General features: G+C 43.1%; 1 protein-coding gene across 1 annotated transcript in view; it reads right to left on the bottom strand.

Annotated features, from left to right (window-relative positions):
• The window catches only part of LOC115464341, a 30,047-nt gene extending 19,583 nt beyond the window's left edge, over nt 1-10,464 (bottom strand). The window contains exon 1 of the mRNA XM_030194730.1: nt 10,459-10,464. Within this exon, the coding sequence (XP_030050590.1) occupies nt 10,459-10,464 (6 nt within the window). The remainder of the gene's footprint in view (nt 1-10,458) is intronic.
• Nucleotides 10,465-16,596: the final 6,132 nt, after the last annotated feature.

The following is a 16,596-nucleotide window of genomic DNA, read 5'->3' as shown; positions in this document are numbered from 1 at the left end:
TCCAGCGTATACATAAGCCTGTCCCTATAATTTTTGCATTCAAGACCGCATACTAATTTCGTAGCCGCCCTCTGGACCGACTCCATCCTGTTTATATCTTTCTTTAGGTGCGGTCTCCAGAACTGCACGCAGTACTCCAAATGAGGCCTCATCAGAGACTTATACAACGACACTATCACCTCCTTTTTTCTGCTGGTCACGCCTCTCTATATACACCCAAGCATCCGTCTGGCTTTGGCCATCGCTTTTTCTAACTGTTTGAAAGCTTTAAGGTCATCAGACACAATCACCCCCAAGTCCCGCTCTTCCTTCGCACTTTAGTTACCGATATTTGGCAACTAAAGTTTAACTAAAGTTTAATCCCAAAAAATGCAGGGTCATGCACTTGGGTCGCAAAAATCCGAGGCAACAGTACAGTATAGGGGGTGAAGTGCTTCAGTGTGCGAAGGAAGAACGGGACTTGGGAGTGATTGTGTCTGACGACCTTAAAGCTTTCAAACAGGTAGAAAAAGTGACAGCCAAATCCAGAAGGATGCTTGGGTGCATAAAGAGAGGCATGACCAGCAGGAAAAAGGAGGTGATAGTGCCGTTGTATAAGTCTCTGGTGAGGCCCAGAGATGTTAATCGACAATCATTTACATTTACCTTAGTGTTCTACCTTGGAATCTGGGTTCTGAGATGCCATTGTAAAATAGCTGCTCCCTGCACTACACCAGGTTGCCCACATCTAGCCAGCTCTTCATTGAATTGCCAGCATAATGCACTGTCCCCATAATTCACAAATAGGTGCCTAACTTTAGATGCTCAAATGGAAGTTAAGCACCCAAATGGAGGGCCAACGGCAGTTAGATACCTAACAGCACTTAGATGCAATTCTATAAATCAGCGCCTAAGTGCTTTAGCACATAGTTTTAAAGGGGGGGTGGTCATGTGGGTGGAGCATGGGTGGGTCAGACGCTTAGGTGCTAAATTTATAGAATACTCTAAATGTTAGTGCCCAAATGCCAGCTTAGACTGTATTTTATAACTGAATCTGGATGCCCAGTGCCATTATAGAATTCCTAAATTTTAGCGCCTCTTATAGAATTGTCCCCTATCCCTGGGATTCTACATATGACACTTGAAATTCCGCATAACTTAATTGGTTAGCTAGCTAATCAGCTCTGTTAATAGGATGTTAATAAGCAATTATCAGCACTAATTGGCATTAATCAAGATTTACACACACAACTTGCTAAGCATATTCTATAACACAGTTGAAAAGGGAGCGTGGCCATGGGCGTTTCTAAAATCTTTGCGCATTATTATAGAATACACCCACTCTGTGCCAGCTCATGCTCTTAGGTCTCTCGATTCTAACAGATTAGTTCTCTCAGGTCCAAAACAGGCCCCTTACGAGTCTAAGTCAAGGCCTTGTTACTCCATTAATTTGCATCTACATCTTGAGTACACACCCAAATTGTTTGGGGATGCAGAGTCTTGGGTATTCGATGCCAAGCTGTCTATGTTGAGTGGCCAAAATAGGCTGAATAAATAGCAGGCCTATCTTTGACCGTTAAAAAGTTAACCGGTTAGCGCTGAATTTCGGCATAACTGATTAACCTTTCAGTGGCCAAAAAAAACCCTCGAATATTCAATGCCGGTCACCAGAAATGGCATGGCATTCAATATCCAGGTTTAATGCAGACAGCAGACAGTAAACACGCTTCACGTTACTGACTGAATGTTGAGCTCTGTGTATATTATTTATTTATTTATTTATTTATTTATTGGGATTTATTAATCACCTTTATGAAGAGATTCACCCAAGGCAGTGTACAGTAGGTAGTTTAATATCAAATTTATAATTTTGTTAACAGCATAACAATAGTAAAATAGCCAAGAATAAACATTAATACAATCAAAGAGGAAAACAGCGAATCGAAACCTAATAATAGGATTAGCGTGAAGCAGGGTCAAAAATATACACAGTCAACACTCGGTATGTCTTATACTTTAGCATGAGATTGTTGTGACTGGTAAAAGAAATGATTTCTTACCTATGTCATCAAAGGTGGACAGCACTGGCTAAATTTAGTGCTGGAGGTTATCCATTCAGGTGTCCAGGGATGACTTTGCACATGGGTAAGTCATCATATGCATAGCACAAAGCATAAGAGTTTGACTTCTCCCTGAAACTGAGTGTCACATGGTACGAGAGCCTATTCATGAATAATCACTTACACACTACATTTTTGTTTAGGAAGACAGCCTTCTGAGCTGCGTTTTTTTTCCTTCTAATTTTGGTCTTCATAGCTGATGTAATCTATTGGGTTTTACTATTAGCATGTACTACATATCAGCTTGATATGTAAATTTCAGCCCATAGGGCTCTGATGCTGTCAGGCACTTAGAATGATTTATTTTGCATTTATGATGGTTTATGTTTTCATGTATTATGTTTTTAAATGCTTTCTTATTTATTATTGGTTCGTTCGTTCGTTTTTATATTTCTCTTCTTTTCCTAATTGATTTTAATTGTGATGTTTATTTCTGTTTCCATTGATGCCAGCCATGCGGGTGAAAATGGTATGTTAGGTGTTTTATTTGTTTAATTTTAATAAGATTATTCTTTAATCAGTGGCAATTATTTCATCATTGTGTTCTTTGGTCTACTTTGCTGGACCTTATGCAGTTATTATATACACACCTGAAACTTATAATTTATTAACTATTTACAATGAAACCCTAATATGACGTGAGTGATTGGGGTCCATAAAATATTATTATGTAAAAAGTGAGGTCACATTATAGCAGTCCCCGCCATCCTAGCAAATCTTGTCCAGTGTTTCTCATGTGGGTCAGGGGTAGCCAGAACCAAAGTGAAGTGTATGGACGTAGGAGATTATGTGAAAAAAGGGTGAACCATGAATGACTGTGTTCTATGCGAGTTCACGTTTTGGCGGGACCGCATTATAACAGGGTTCCACTGTATTTATATAAAAGTGTAAAACTGAGGGGGTCCTTTTACAAAGGTGTGCTGAAAATTGCCTGCCGGTAGTGTAGATGCATGTTTTGGGCATGTACAGAATGATTTTTTTTTATTTTTGCTGAAAATGGACGTCAGCAAAATCCATTTTGGGTCTGCTGACCTTACAACCCAGCCATTGACCTAGCGGTAAAGTCTACATGCAAGTAACCCGGCTCTGGTAAATGACCTATGCACGCCAAGTGCCACTTGGCGCATGCACCTGATTTACGCTGCTTCCAAAAATAAAAATTATTTTTTCAAGCTGCAATAATATAAAATTACCGCAATAGCCACACAGTAACCAGGCTGGTAACTCCATTTTGTCATGTATTGGGCATGCGTAGAGCGTACGACAGCTTAGTACTAAGGGTCCCTGAGTAAAGCATCTGTACTATAAAAAAAAAAATAAGATAATGGGAATTAAATATGCCCGGAAATTAGTGTGCTATTATGCAGACCACATGCTATCATAAAGGAATAAACTTTTACTCCTCAGTGAAGGAATCTTACAATGCTCATGTTGCTTTTTTGCTCTGGGAATTTAACTCGCTGGATCAGAGGTGGAGTACATTCTACCCCAAATCCTCTCTGGATTCTATATAGTGCAAATTAAGTTGCGCGGCAAATCTGGTTGTATATCTGGATTTGCGCAGCAGCTTAAGTAGTTAAACAAGGCCAATCAACAGCAATACTTGCCCAATTAACAAGCAATTATTGACCACTAATTGCCCTTAATTAGAATTTACACACACAACCATCCAAGCTGTATTCTGTAAAGTGCATGCGCGTAAATTCTAAGGTACATAGTTGAAAAAGGGGCATGGCCAAGGATGCGGCATGGGCAGGATGTGGGCGCTTCAAAAATCTACGTGTGGTTGTTATAGAATACGCCCGGTTCGCACCTAATTTAGGCATCAGCAATTACACCACGTTTTACTTGGCGTAACTGCCCGCGACTAAATTTAGTCATGAGACGGGCGCTAGGCATATTCTGTAAACCACACCTGAATTTAGGCGTACTTTATAGATTTATGCCTAGGTGTATTTTTTCAAGCGCCAATGTTTTAGGGTGTGATGGTGTAGAACTCAATTGGGATTTCTGTTAGTCAAGGTGCGTGCCATTGTGGTCCAAGAAATGTCCGTTATAGTCCCAGAATAATACTTCAAGGTTAAATTTCCAGCCTAAAAGAAATAGTGACTAAGAGCCAGGGTAGCCTAAATCCAGGAGAGCTGAGTTAGAGGGATTCTAACTGTGGGACTGCCAAACCAGACAGACTTAACCTTTAACTCTAATCATGTCCCTTTTCTCTATCGCATTTAGTCCGAGGGCTTCAGAGCATTTACAGTTTCATGATCAAGATAATTCTATAACTGAGCACTTAATAGGATCCAATTCCATAAAGGAACAGTAATATACTCTGTCCAATCACTACTGACCGGGAATCTTTTGTCAACAATCTAGAACCTTCAGACACCAATCTGGAACCTTTTGCCACCAATCTAGAACCTTTTGTCACTGATCTGGAACCTTCAGAATGTAAGGTGCTACTCCCCCTCCCCTGCTGGCCCTGACCCAGAACTTTTTTTTCCATAGTTTAAGAAAATTGCTACAGTGATGAACCTTCAGCAAAAAAAAAATGTTGCCATCTATTTTACAAAAAGAATGACAGTTCCAGCATAGAATTTGTCCATTTAAAAAAAATTAAAATGTTTACACACTTACAAACTATACTGGTGCATTTCTCACGGTGAAGTCACCTCTCTGCTTGGTTATAATTAAAGTGCTGTGATACTCTATGCTGAATTAATTAGGCTAAGGTCACACAAACCAAAAACTGGACAGGGAGTGGCCTCAGTTATATATCTTGTTTGGATTTTAACTGCAGCAAAGAGAAAGGGAGGAAGGGAAGCTGAGCCAAGCTTTTGAACCTTTGCCGCTGCCTGCAGGGAATTCTGCATGGGAATTTTGTGCAAATTCTGTGTTACGCTGATGAGCAGGATTCCCCCAGGAGGAATAATCCTTTGCTTTATATATACCTGTGTGCCCACCAGGGGCATATCTGAGGTTCGGCGGTAGGGGGGGGCAGGGGCTAGAGTTTGGGGGCACATTATAGCCCCCCTGGCCGCCACCCCCCCCTACCGCCGTCAATCCTCCCCCGCCTACCGCCGTCACCTACTCCGGCCGAGGTCCGCTTCCTACGGTCCGGTGCCTTTAAAAGTATTACTTCAGCTGGCGGGGGGCCCCCAACCCCCGCCAGCCCAGCCGAGGTCTTGTTTTAAGTTCTTCCATCCTCGTGCTATTGAAAACTGCCTGCCTGCATCCCTTCCAGTTTCGGACTGAGTCTGACATCGCAGCACGTTGTACGTGCAGGACGTCAACGTGCTGCGATGTCAGACTCAGTCCAAAACTGGAAGGGATGCAGGCAGGCAGTTTTCAATAGCACGAGGATGGAAGAACTTCTTAAAACAAGACCTCGGCTGGGCTTGCGGGGTTGGGGGCCCCCCGCCAGCTGAAGTAATATTTTTAAAGGCACTAGACTGGAGGAAGCGGACCTCGGCGGGGGTAGGTGACGGCGGTAGGCGAGGGAGGGTTAACGGCGGTAGGGGGGTCCAGGGCGAAATCTGCGGGGGCCCAGGCCCCTGTGGCCCCACGCAGACACGCCCCTGGTGCCCACTCTCCCTGCAGGTAAATGAATGCAAGGGAGTTCTTTGAATTTGTGTAGCTGTCAAGATCTGCTATCCTGCTTTGACTGCTGTTGCTCTTTGCCGTCCCTCAGAAGCTGATGCCCTAAGGGGGTCCTTTTACAAAGTGTAACTCCCTCCTTCCACAGCAGGGCCAGGTCACCTTCCCGGGCTCAGCCCGCCACTCTCAGCCACAGCAAGTGCATGCACACCTCCACAATGCCAGTTGAGGGAAAAACCCTTTATATGCAGTCCACATTTACCATTCATGAACAAGTTTAGGTACCCCCCCCCCCCCCCAACAGTCCTCAACCTGGGAAAGCAGTCCCAGTACAGTCCTCTGCCCTCCTGGAAGCAATAGACAGGCTTCTCCTCTTCCTCTTCAGAATAAACACTTTACCTCCAGTTATATCAGTCTTTAGTTCTCTGCAGTAACAGCTCAATGCTGTCCTCCTTCCAGCCAGGAACCTCAGTCCTCAGTGTCAGCCACCCTAGGAAGGCCACTGCTTCCCTTCACAACTGCTGCTGATGCCGGTTCCTGGAAGGGGAATCTGACCCGGGGTTTGGGTTCCACTCCCTCTCCTACTGGATTCTGGGTATGGTAGTTCCAGCTCCATTGGCTTCAAGGGGAGTTCCCAGGGTCTTATCCTATTACAAAAGGCACACTGAAAAATGGCCTGTAGTAGTGTAGACACGTGTTTTGTGCACGCGCAGAATCATTTTTCAGCGCACCTGTAAAAAAATGCCTTTTTAAAACTTTTTCCCGGAAAATGGACGTGCGGCAAAATGAAAATTTCCCCGTGACCATTTAGGTCTGAGACCTTACCACCAGCCATTGACCTAGCAGTAAAGTCTCACGCGGTAATAGGGCGGTAATGACCTATGCGCATTAAATGCCACTTGGCACGCATCCAATATGCGCATCAAAAAAACAAAACTATTTTTCGGATGCGCGTATTGGACGCACGCCAGAAATGAAATTACCGTAAGTGCCATGTGGTAGCCAGGTGATAACTCCATTTTGGCGCTTGCTGGGCACGCATAGACGCTTACACAGCTTAGTAAAAGGGCCTCTAAGTGACTAGTGTAATGGTCGGACCGGCCCTGGCAAAAATAAGAGTCACCCTCCTGCCCCAAGACCAGACCTGGGATGGGAGCTTGTCCAGATGCCAGCATTCCCCAGGAGAGAGAACTTCCCATTCCAATCGCGCACTGCATTGAACAGGGATGAACTCCCTACAGTACCTGAATGTAGCTCGCCTTATTTATTTTATTTATTTACTTATTTGCATCATTTAATATACTGTTGTTCAGAAGAATATCAGAGCAATGTACAATCACAATAAAAAAATATTGCAAAACGTAGACAGACGCAATCCAGTTGATATTCAAATAGATTTAAGTGGAGAGGAAAGGCTTCTGCGTGCTTGAATCACCTGTGGCCACCCACCCCCACCCCGATATTCAACCGCATTAAACTGGGCAGTGTCACTAAATATCGCCTTTCATCACCACTGCATCACATTGGCTACACTTCCACAGACTAGTCTTCAACCCAGAAAAAACATCTGCATGCTACGTGCCTGGTTATCGTTCACTTCCATCATAAGTACCCCATCTGTTTGACATGGACGTACTGCCTGTGCAGTTCTTCCGCTAACTAGGGAGACGATTTGATTCTCATCTTATTTTTGAAAAGCAAATTTCCAGAGTAATTCAACTAGGCTTTTATGACAATTTGTCGGCTTCATTCCTTTTGGGGTCTTCTAAGACCTGCTGAATACTGACACCAGCCACAATAATTCAAAACAGTTGTGGTATTGTTAGCAGTTTGGAGAAAAGCCCTCTGAAACCAAAGGCAGAAATACCTTGGGTCTCACTGTTATTCATTTGTTAAGATTTTGCTCACACCTTTTTCAGTAGTAGCTCAAGGTGAGTTACATTCAGGTACTCTGGATATTTCTCTGTCCCAGGAGGGCTCACAATCTAAGTTTGTACCTGAGGCAATGGAGGGTTAAGTGACTTGCCCAAGATCACAAGGAGCAGCAGCAGGATTTAAACTGGCCACCTCTGGATTACAAGGCCGTGCTCTAACCACTAGGCCACTCCTAACATGTCTTAAATCAGCTGTTAGTGGGATTGGATGAGATTGCACACTAAGACTTGCGAGAAGCTTTATAAATGATTGCACTTTCAACATTGCACTTTATTTGAACATTAAAAGCATTGTTAAAAAATGATAAAAATCATTTGGAGTTTTTTTAGTCCAATGATAGAAACTAAGCACTACAAACACATATCTAAGTGGAGGAGTGGCCCAGTGGTTAGGTGGTGGACTTTGGTCCTGAGGAACTGAGTTTAATTCCCGGCACAGGCAGCTCCTTGTGACTTTGGACAAGTCACTTAACCCTCCATTGCCCACCGCATTGAGCCTGCCATGAGTGGGAAAGAGCGGGGTACAAATGTAACAAAAAAAAAAGGTATTTCTGCCTTTGGTTTCTGAGGGCTTTTCTCCAAACTGCTAACAATACCACAGCTGTTTTGAATTATTGTGGCCAGTGTCAGTATTCAGTAGTATTATGTTACCTTTTTTGACCACCAGCATTTACCTGCGACGTCTTCTAAGACCTCCAATGTTGCATACTCTTGTCCAAGCTTTTCTCATCTCACATATGGACTGTTGCAGCCCAGTTTATGTGGGTGTTACCAAGCATCGACTGAAATATCTACAGTCCTTACAAAACACAGCTGCTCGTTTTCTACATCGTGCCAACAGCTACAAGCATGCCACTCCTTTACTGCGCTCTCTGCACTGGTTACCTATTGAGTTCCATGCGCAATTTAAGATCCTTTGCGCTCGTGGGATGATCATCGACTTACTCTTTCTCCATTAAAGATCTCCCATTATGAAAGTACTCAAGCCTCGGCATTTTTCTACCTGGCTCCAAGACTGTGGAATGAGTTACCAAATTATATTAGATCAGAACCATTTTTTTTAAATTCTAAATCCTGTTTAAAAACGTACTTTTACGAATTGGCTTATGGGCTGGTAAAGCCATGAATTCTTTGTTGAGTTGTTAGGGAGAAGGTGTACTGCTTGCCCGTTTTCTTTCTCTCTGTACCTTGTTTTAAACCTCTTATCTACCCCCTCATGAGTGATTGTGTTAACTGTCCTATCCGAGTAATGGCATTCTTTTCCTAAACTTAGTAATGCTGTTTATGCAACTGGAAACCACTTAGATCAGATTGTGGCAAGCAAAATATTGAACACTTGATTAAATGTAAACATTATAGAATTTGCACTTACTCCCCAATTCTATAAAGATGGCCAAAACTTGTGCGCACAAATTAAGGCGTGTTCTCGATTTGCGCCCGCCATTTAATAGAAAACAAGTCAATTAGTGCCAAGAATTGGCTTTTTAACAAGAAAATGCAGGATATAAATGTCAAAATAAATATATAAAAATAAATATATAAAAATAAATAAATTATTGGCACTCATTAATTTTTTTTTTTTTTTAATGTTTTTATAGAGTGGAGAAACACACCATACGAATACAAATATAAGAACAAAAACACAAGTTGCCAACAGTTGCCGCCATCAATCTTCCATACAGATGCGTGTGCAGATATACAATATAAAATCCTCATGGGCACAAGGCCCACTCCACAAAGTTAATATTATAAAAGTAAACTGCTCGTTTCCTCTGCATTCTGTACTAATTATAATAATTCAGCAATTTAACTTAGTCCGGCCGTTTCTCTCTCCCTTTTGTTTTCCTCATTAAATTTAATTGGAGAATATACACATAAAGTTAGATGTGGGATCCACACCTAAAATTTACGCACGGCCTGAAAAGAGGGCGTGGAAATGGGAGAGTCATGGGCGTTTCAGGACTGATACGGGTGTGGTTTTGAGTTACAAGCATAGGTATCGAATAATGGTGCTCCATGTATAAATTTAGGCGCAGGCATCATGGTTTTGTCGGTGCCTACATTTATGAGCGACCTGTCCGCTTAAGTGTTTATTCTATACTTACCACATAAGCAGGTTTTTTTCAGTTCCGATTTTATAGACACCACTTATAGAACCTAGCCCTTAGCATCCAGCACTTTGGCGGACTTTACAGAATTCACCCCAGATTCTCTAAAACTAGGTCCACACTTTATAAGTGTTGCTATACTGGCACACACCGAAGGTCAATCAAGCCCAGCATCCTGTTTCCAACAGTGGCCAATCCAGGTCACAAGTACCTGGCAGAAACCCAAATAGTAGCAACATTCCAGAACCCCAAAGAGTAGCAACATTCCATGTAGAACCCCAAAGAGTAGCAACATTCCATGTAGAACCCCAAAGAGTAGCAAGATTCCATTCAGAAGTACATAAGTACATAAGCATTGCCATACTGGGAGAGACCAAAGGTCCATCAAGCCAAGCATCCTGTTTCCAACAGTGACCAATCCAGGTCACAAATACCTGGCAAGATCCCCAAAACGTACAAAACATTTTATGCTGCTTATCCCAGAAATATGCGGTGGATTTTTCCAAGTCCATTTTAATAATGGCATATGGACTTTTCTTTTAGAAAGCTAGCCAAACCTTTTTTAAACCCTGCTAAGCTAACTGTATTTACCACATTCTCTGGCTTTACACCTTTACAAAACTACCCATGTGGGATCAGACCAAGGGCTGTCAGGCTCAGAATCCAGGCTCTGACACCGGCTAGTTCAGATCACTGGGAAGAAAATATCCAGCTGTTTCGTACCCTCATGTCTAAGAGGTGGCGATTCCCACATCCATCTGGCTAATATTTGTTAAAGAATCAGTTCGCCTGACACTTGTCCAAATTTTTAAAAAATAAATAAATCTCACTCTAATTTAATCTTATCCACATCCTTTATCCCCAACCCCAGCAGTTTGAGAGAGAACCTGAAGGCACTGGAGACCTCCTGCAAATTCTGAGCCCTATGGGAAGATTAACAAAATGATTTTCCAGAAAATAATCTTCAATGTACATTCAAATTTTAGTAGACCACACTCTAGGCTATGTGACAAGAAGCACATCCGGTAGCTTTAAGTTGAGTATAATGAGTGTACAGTGTTTATAAGGATTAAGATTTATCACAATGTACTCAACTCTATCAATTTGGCCTCTGTAGGCAGTTTTAAAGTTTTGCGGCTTTGGCTTCAATTAATACAAAATATAGCTGTTAAACTTATTTGCCACACATGCAAATTTGACCGTGTTTCTCCCTTATTTCATAGAAATCAAACAAAATAAAACATGGAAAAGAAAATAAGATGATACCTTTTTTATTGGACATAACTTAATACATTTCTTGATTAGCTTTCGAAGGTTGCCCTTCTTCGTCAGATCGGAAATAAGCAAATGTGCTAGCTGACAGTGTATATAAGTGAAAACATTCAAGCATTACTATGACAGTCTGACAGGGTGGGAGGAGGGGGATGGGTAGGAAGTATGCATGGGGACATCAAAGCATATCATTGATATTCTAACAGGATGGGTGTGGATAATTGAGGGGTGGGGTGATCAACAGAGACATACAGCTTTATGGTTTATAATGGGCTAGGAACCCCAGATCCTTGTTAAGTCCTTTCTGTTGGGTGTTAAAATATTCAATCATTCTGACTTCAAAGGTCTTACGTTCTTGTATGGTTTTAAAGTTACCTTTCAGGATTCTCACTGTGAAGTCACTGGTACAGTGTCCTGGTTCTGTGAAGTGCTGTCCCACCTTGTCAGACTGTCATAGTAATGCTTGAATGTTTTCACTTATATACACTGTCAGCTAGCACATTTGCTTATTTCCGATCTGAGGAAGAAGGGCAACCTTCGAAAGCTAATCAAGAAATGTATTAAGTTATGTCCAATAAAAAAGGTATCATCTTATTTTCTTTTCCATGTTTTATTTTGTTTGATTTCTATTGATAACCTTAAGAGTGGACTAACACGGCTACCACACTCCTCCCTTATTTCAAGAACTTCATTGGTGACCTGTAGAAAAACGCATCCTTTTCAAGTTACTTGCACTCACTTTCGAAGCACATAGGGTTGGTCTACCAGACTATCTCTCAACTCAACTCTTAACTCAGCTCCGCGTGATTAGTGATCGCCCATCTTGTTCTACCAAATCCGAAACAAGCCCAGTTAGAATCAACCCACCGTCGCGCTTTTTATTTCAAGGCACCTTTTTGCTGCAACTCTCTTGCTTATTTTTCGTTTCGGAATTATCATTGACACAATTTAAGGAAGCCGTGAAAAACTGGTTATTTAAACAGTCATTTGATTTAGAAGATTAAAGGGGGGTTGAGAGTACATTGTACCATCTCCACTGCTCGTTCCTCTTCCCTGCCTAATCCCGGTTTTTCTTTCCCTTTTTGGATTATCCCCTTCCCCTCCCCTTGACCCTTTCTTTTTATTTGTTTCTTTGTCTGCTGGTTAGTCTGTTTTTACTGCTCAGTATCCACACATTAGTTCTTTTTAACCTCTTTTAATTTTTGTTTGTTTTTAGATTATAAACCACCCAGATCTGTGAGTCAGCTTGGGCACTATAGTAAGTTGTAATAAGCTTTAAATGATGTACCACGTTTTCCTATCTCTCTATATAATAATTGGTCAATCTGCGTCCCTGGGTGGCTGGCTCGCTGGGTTCATAGCCGTATGCTAATGAGCTTACGTCAGCTCGCCTCCAGCGTTTCCTTCCCTCTGTGTCCCGCCCTCCCGGAAAGATGAAATGCCATCAGAGGAGGGCAGGACGCTGAGAGGGAAGGCAAGGGAAGGCTGGAGGTGACGCAAGCCGCCGCTGCGACCTCAGGTATGGAGTGGAGGGGAGGGGAGGGGAGGATTGATGGACATGGAGGAGATGGGATGGGAGGGCAGAGGAGGGGAGAATTGCTGGACAGGGAGGGGAGGGGAGGAGAGGGGAGAATCGCTGGACATGGAGGGGAGGGCAGGGGAGAGAGATGAGAAAACACTTAGATGACAGCCTTCCTAGGGCCCATTTCATTTGCTCCGAAACGGGCTTTTTTGCTTGTATAGTATATTTATTTATTTATGAACACTTATACCCCACTTTTTTCCACATGAAGCAGACTCAAAGTGGCTTACAATGCACAGATAAATCAATTACAATTACATTAGATAGGAGAGAAAGAACAGGGTAAGAAGGAAAAGGGAAAGGGAAGAGAGACTAAGATGGACGGTGGAAATCCAGGTGGACCAAGATGGATGATGAATGATGTATAGTATATAGTGATACTAAAGCTTAGCATGGGCTAATGGAATTAGCGTGCACTAAGGGACCCTTTTACTAAAGCGCATAGGCACCTACGCATGTCCAACATGCGTCAAATTGGCACTAATGCCCGGCTACCGCGTACCCCAGATGGTAATTCCAATTTTGACGCGTGCCCAAAACACGCGGTAGAAAACTTATTCTATTTTCTACCACTTGGCGCTTACCTGGCGGTAATTTGAAGTTTACACGCACTGGCCGCTTACTGCCTGGTTAGCATGTGAGACCTTACCACTAAGTCAATGGGTGGCGGTAAGGTCTCAGCCTGAAAACGGGCGCGTGCTGGTTTTAATTTTGCTGCATGTCCATTTTCCGGCACAAAATAAAATGCCTTTTTTCCAGGCGCGCTGAGCGATTGGACTTGCGCGTGTCCAAAACACACGCCTACAACAGCGCAGGTCACTTTTAGGCATGCCTTAGTAAAAAGGCCCCTAAATGTTAAGAAGATACAAAAATATCTCCCATCATTTTGGGTGTCACAAACTTGATGAAAAAGAATTTCCAAGCATAGGTGCACACGTTGCCTATACATGTTACATCTTATGAACGCCAGAAAGAAGCTGTCTTTGGCGCAATACAAATAATACAGCGAGCATTAGCAGTAAATTTGAGAGACTGAGATCATACTTTACATGGCCCGGCTTAGGAGTTCATTGCTGACATGATACATAAGTACATAAGGGAAATGGGACTTGATATACCGCCTTCCTGAGGTTTTTGCAACTACATTCAAAGCAGTTTACATATGTTCAGATACTTATTTTGTACCATGGGCAATGGAGGGTTAAGTGACTTGCCCAGAGTCACAAGGAGCTACAGTGGGAATTGAACTCAGTTCCCCAGGATCAAAATCTACTGCACTAACCTCTAGACTACTCCTCATACTGGGACAGACCAAAGGTCCATCAAGCCCGGCATCCTGTTTTCAACAGTGGCCAATCCAGGTCCAAAGTACCTGGCAGAAACCCAAAGAGTAGCAACATTCCATGTACAACCCCAAAGAGTAGCAACATTCCATATAGAACCCCAAAGAGTAGCGACATTCCATTCAGAATCTCAAAGAGTAGCAAGATTCCATTCAGAATCCCAAGCACATAAGTACATAAGTGTTGCCATTCTGGGACAGACCAAACGTCCATCAAGCCGGCATCCTGTTTCCAACAGTGGCCAATCCACCTGGCAAGATCCCCAAAAAAGTACAAAACATTTTATGCTGCTTATCCCAGAAATAAGCAGTGGATTTTCCCCAAGTCCATTTTAATAACGGTCTATGGATTTTTCCTTCAGGAAGCCGTCCAAACCTTTTTTAAAACCCCTCTAAGCTAACCGCCTTTACCACATTCTCTGGCAACGAATTCCACAGTTTAATTACACGTTGAGTGAAGAAAAAATTTCTCCAATTTTAAATTTACTACTCTGTAGCTTCATTGCATGCCCCCTAGTCCTAGAATTTTTGGAAAGTGTAAACAGGCGCTTCACGTCTACCCGTTCCACTCCACTCATTATTTTATAGACCTCTATCATATCTCCCCTCAACCGTCTTTTCTCCATGCTGAAGAACCCTAGCTGCTTTAGCTTTTCCTCATAGTCGCCCCATCCCCTTTATCATTTTCGTCGCCCTTCTCTGTACCTTTTCTAATTCCATTATATCTTTTTTGAGATGCGGTTACCAGAACAATATTCGAGATGCGGTCACACCATGGAGCAATACAAAGGCATTAGAACGTCCTCATTTTTGCTAGACCAATCTGTTTGGCGACATCACCTCCCGGTGGAACATATATTATAAACCTGTTTGGCCCTCAGCCCTACCACCAGAAAGCAAAATCCTCTTATATGGGAATTAGGTCTGGGGCAGCAACACAAACTCCCTCCCCTACCGAGGCACTGGCTGACAAAACGCAAAAAGGAGCATTTATACGCATGATCTGATCCTGCCCTGAAGTGTAAACCTTTTGGCAAAAAGTGCTCTATTGTCTGACAGGGAAAGAGTTACATCTTTCTTGGAGCTAGGCAGCTAGCAGAGTGCAAAATATTATCGCAATTAGCAGAGAGGGATTATCTTCAGAACCTGGAAACGCCTTGGTTTAAACTTGTTTAAGGAGTGGTGAGATCTAGCCTCTGTTGTTGTGTCATTCATAGAATTTGTGTCCCTCCATGAAGAATATAACTGCCTCTTTCTATAAGGTCTGGAATAAATTGGGAGGGGGAATTAGCTGTTATGAAAATGATTAAAGTTTAGCAAAAGATGTTTCCTGGGGTCAGAGTTGGGGGGATTAGGAAGGAGAGGGATTAAATGCTGGAGCAAGGGGCTATATATTTGTTATGGTGTTAATTATAAATTTTAGAAAAATACACTAAAACCTGGCTCTTTTTTCATGACTCAGGCTTATGGTAAATTGGAAGACGGCTGAGTGGAGTGGGACGGGTAGACGTGAAGCATCTGTTTACTCTTTCCAAAAATACTAGGGGGTAAGCGATGAAGCTACAAAGTAGTAAATTTAAAATGAATCATAGAAAATGTTTCTTCACTCAACTTGTAATTAAACTCTGGAATTCATTGCCAGAGAATTTGGTAAAATCAGTTAGCTTAGCGGGGTTTAAAAAAGGTTTGGACAGCTTCCTAAAGGAAAAGTCCATAAGCCATTATTAAAATGGACTTGGGGGAAATCCACTGCTTATTTCTAGAATAAGCAGCATAAAATATATTGTACTTTTTTGGGATCTTGCCAGGTGCTTGTAACTTGGATTGACCACTGTTGGAAACAGGATGCTGGGCTTGATGGACCTTTGGTCTGTCCCAGTATGGCAATACTTATGTACTTATAAAATGGTGATGTTTTCCTGCAATGTTTTTTTTTTCCTCGGACTGTTTTATCACTCTGAGCAGCGTTTTAGTTAGTACCTCATAAATGGACGTCCGTCTCATGTGTATTTTAGAACGGAAAACATCCAGCACGAACGTCCATTTGTACAAACTGAAATTCCCAAATTATGAGTGGGAAAAGCAAGGGGTATGGACATCTGTGTGGCATACCGAAGGCGGGTCGGTGGGGGCGGTCCACACCGGGTTCGCGCTCCTGGAGGGGTTCAGGGAGCAGCAGCGTGGCTGTCAGCACCTCTGGTTCCCTGCTCGCTCTGCTGTTACTTCCTGTTCCAGGGCAGAGGGAGCAGGAACCAGCGGAGCCGACAGCCGCACGACTGCTCCCAGCAGGTAAGAATGTACCCGGGGGGGGGGGCTTGGGTGATACGCCGGGGGGGACACTGATGCGCCGGGGGGATGACATGCTGCTCTCGGGGGGGGAGGGTTGTGCTACACCTGGGGGGGGGCGGACACCGCTGCACCGGGGGGGAGGGGGGGTGCGCAGCTGACCAAGGATTGCCACTGATGAGCATCCATCTTAGAAAATGGCCACACAGGTGGTCACGCAGAGCAGAGGGGTAGCCTAATGGTTAGAGCAGTGAGTTGAGAATCGGTAATTTGAAGACAACACCCCCCCCCCCCCCCCCCCCCCCGTTCTAGTGCATTGCAGAACAGGGGGTCCTCAAATCACTGGTAATGGCCCAAGATGGAAAACCCTTGTCTGCAA

Source organism: Microcaecilia unicolor, chromosome 3 (genome assembly GCF_901765095.1).
Source record: "Microcaecilia unicolor chromosome 3, aMicUni1.1, whole genome shotgun sequence".
Classification (NCBI taxonomy): domain Eukaryota; kingdom Metazoa; phylum Chordata; class Amphibia; order Gymnophiona; family Siphonopidae; genus Microcaecilia; species Microcaecilia unicolor.
The sequence above is the reverse complement of the archived record's forward strand: the minus strand, read 5'-3'. Positions and strand labels throughout refer to the sequence as shown.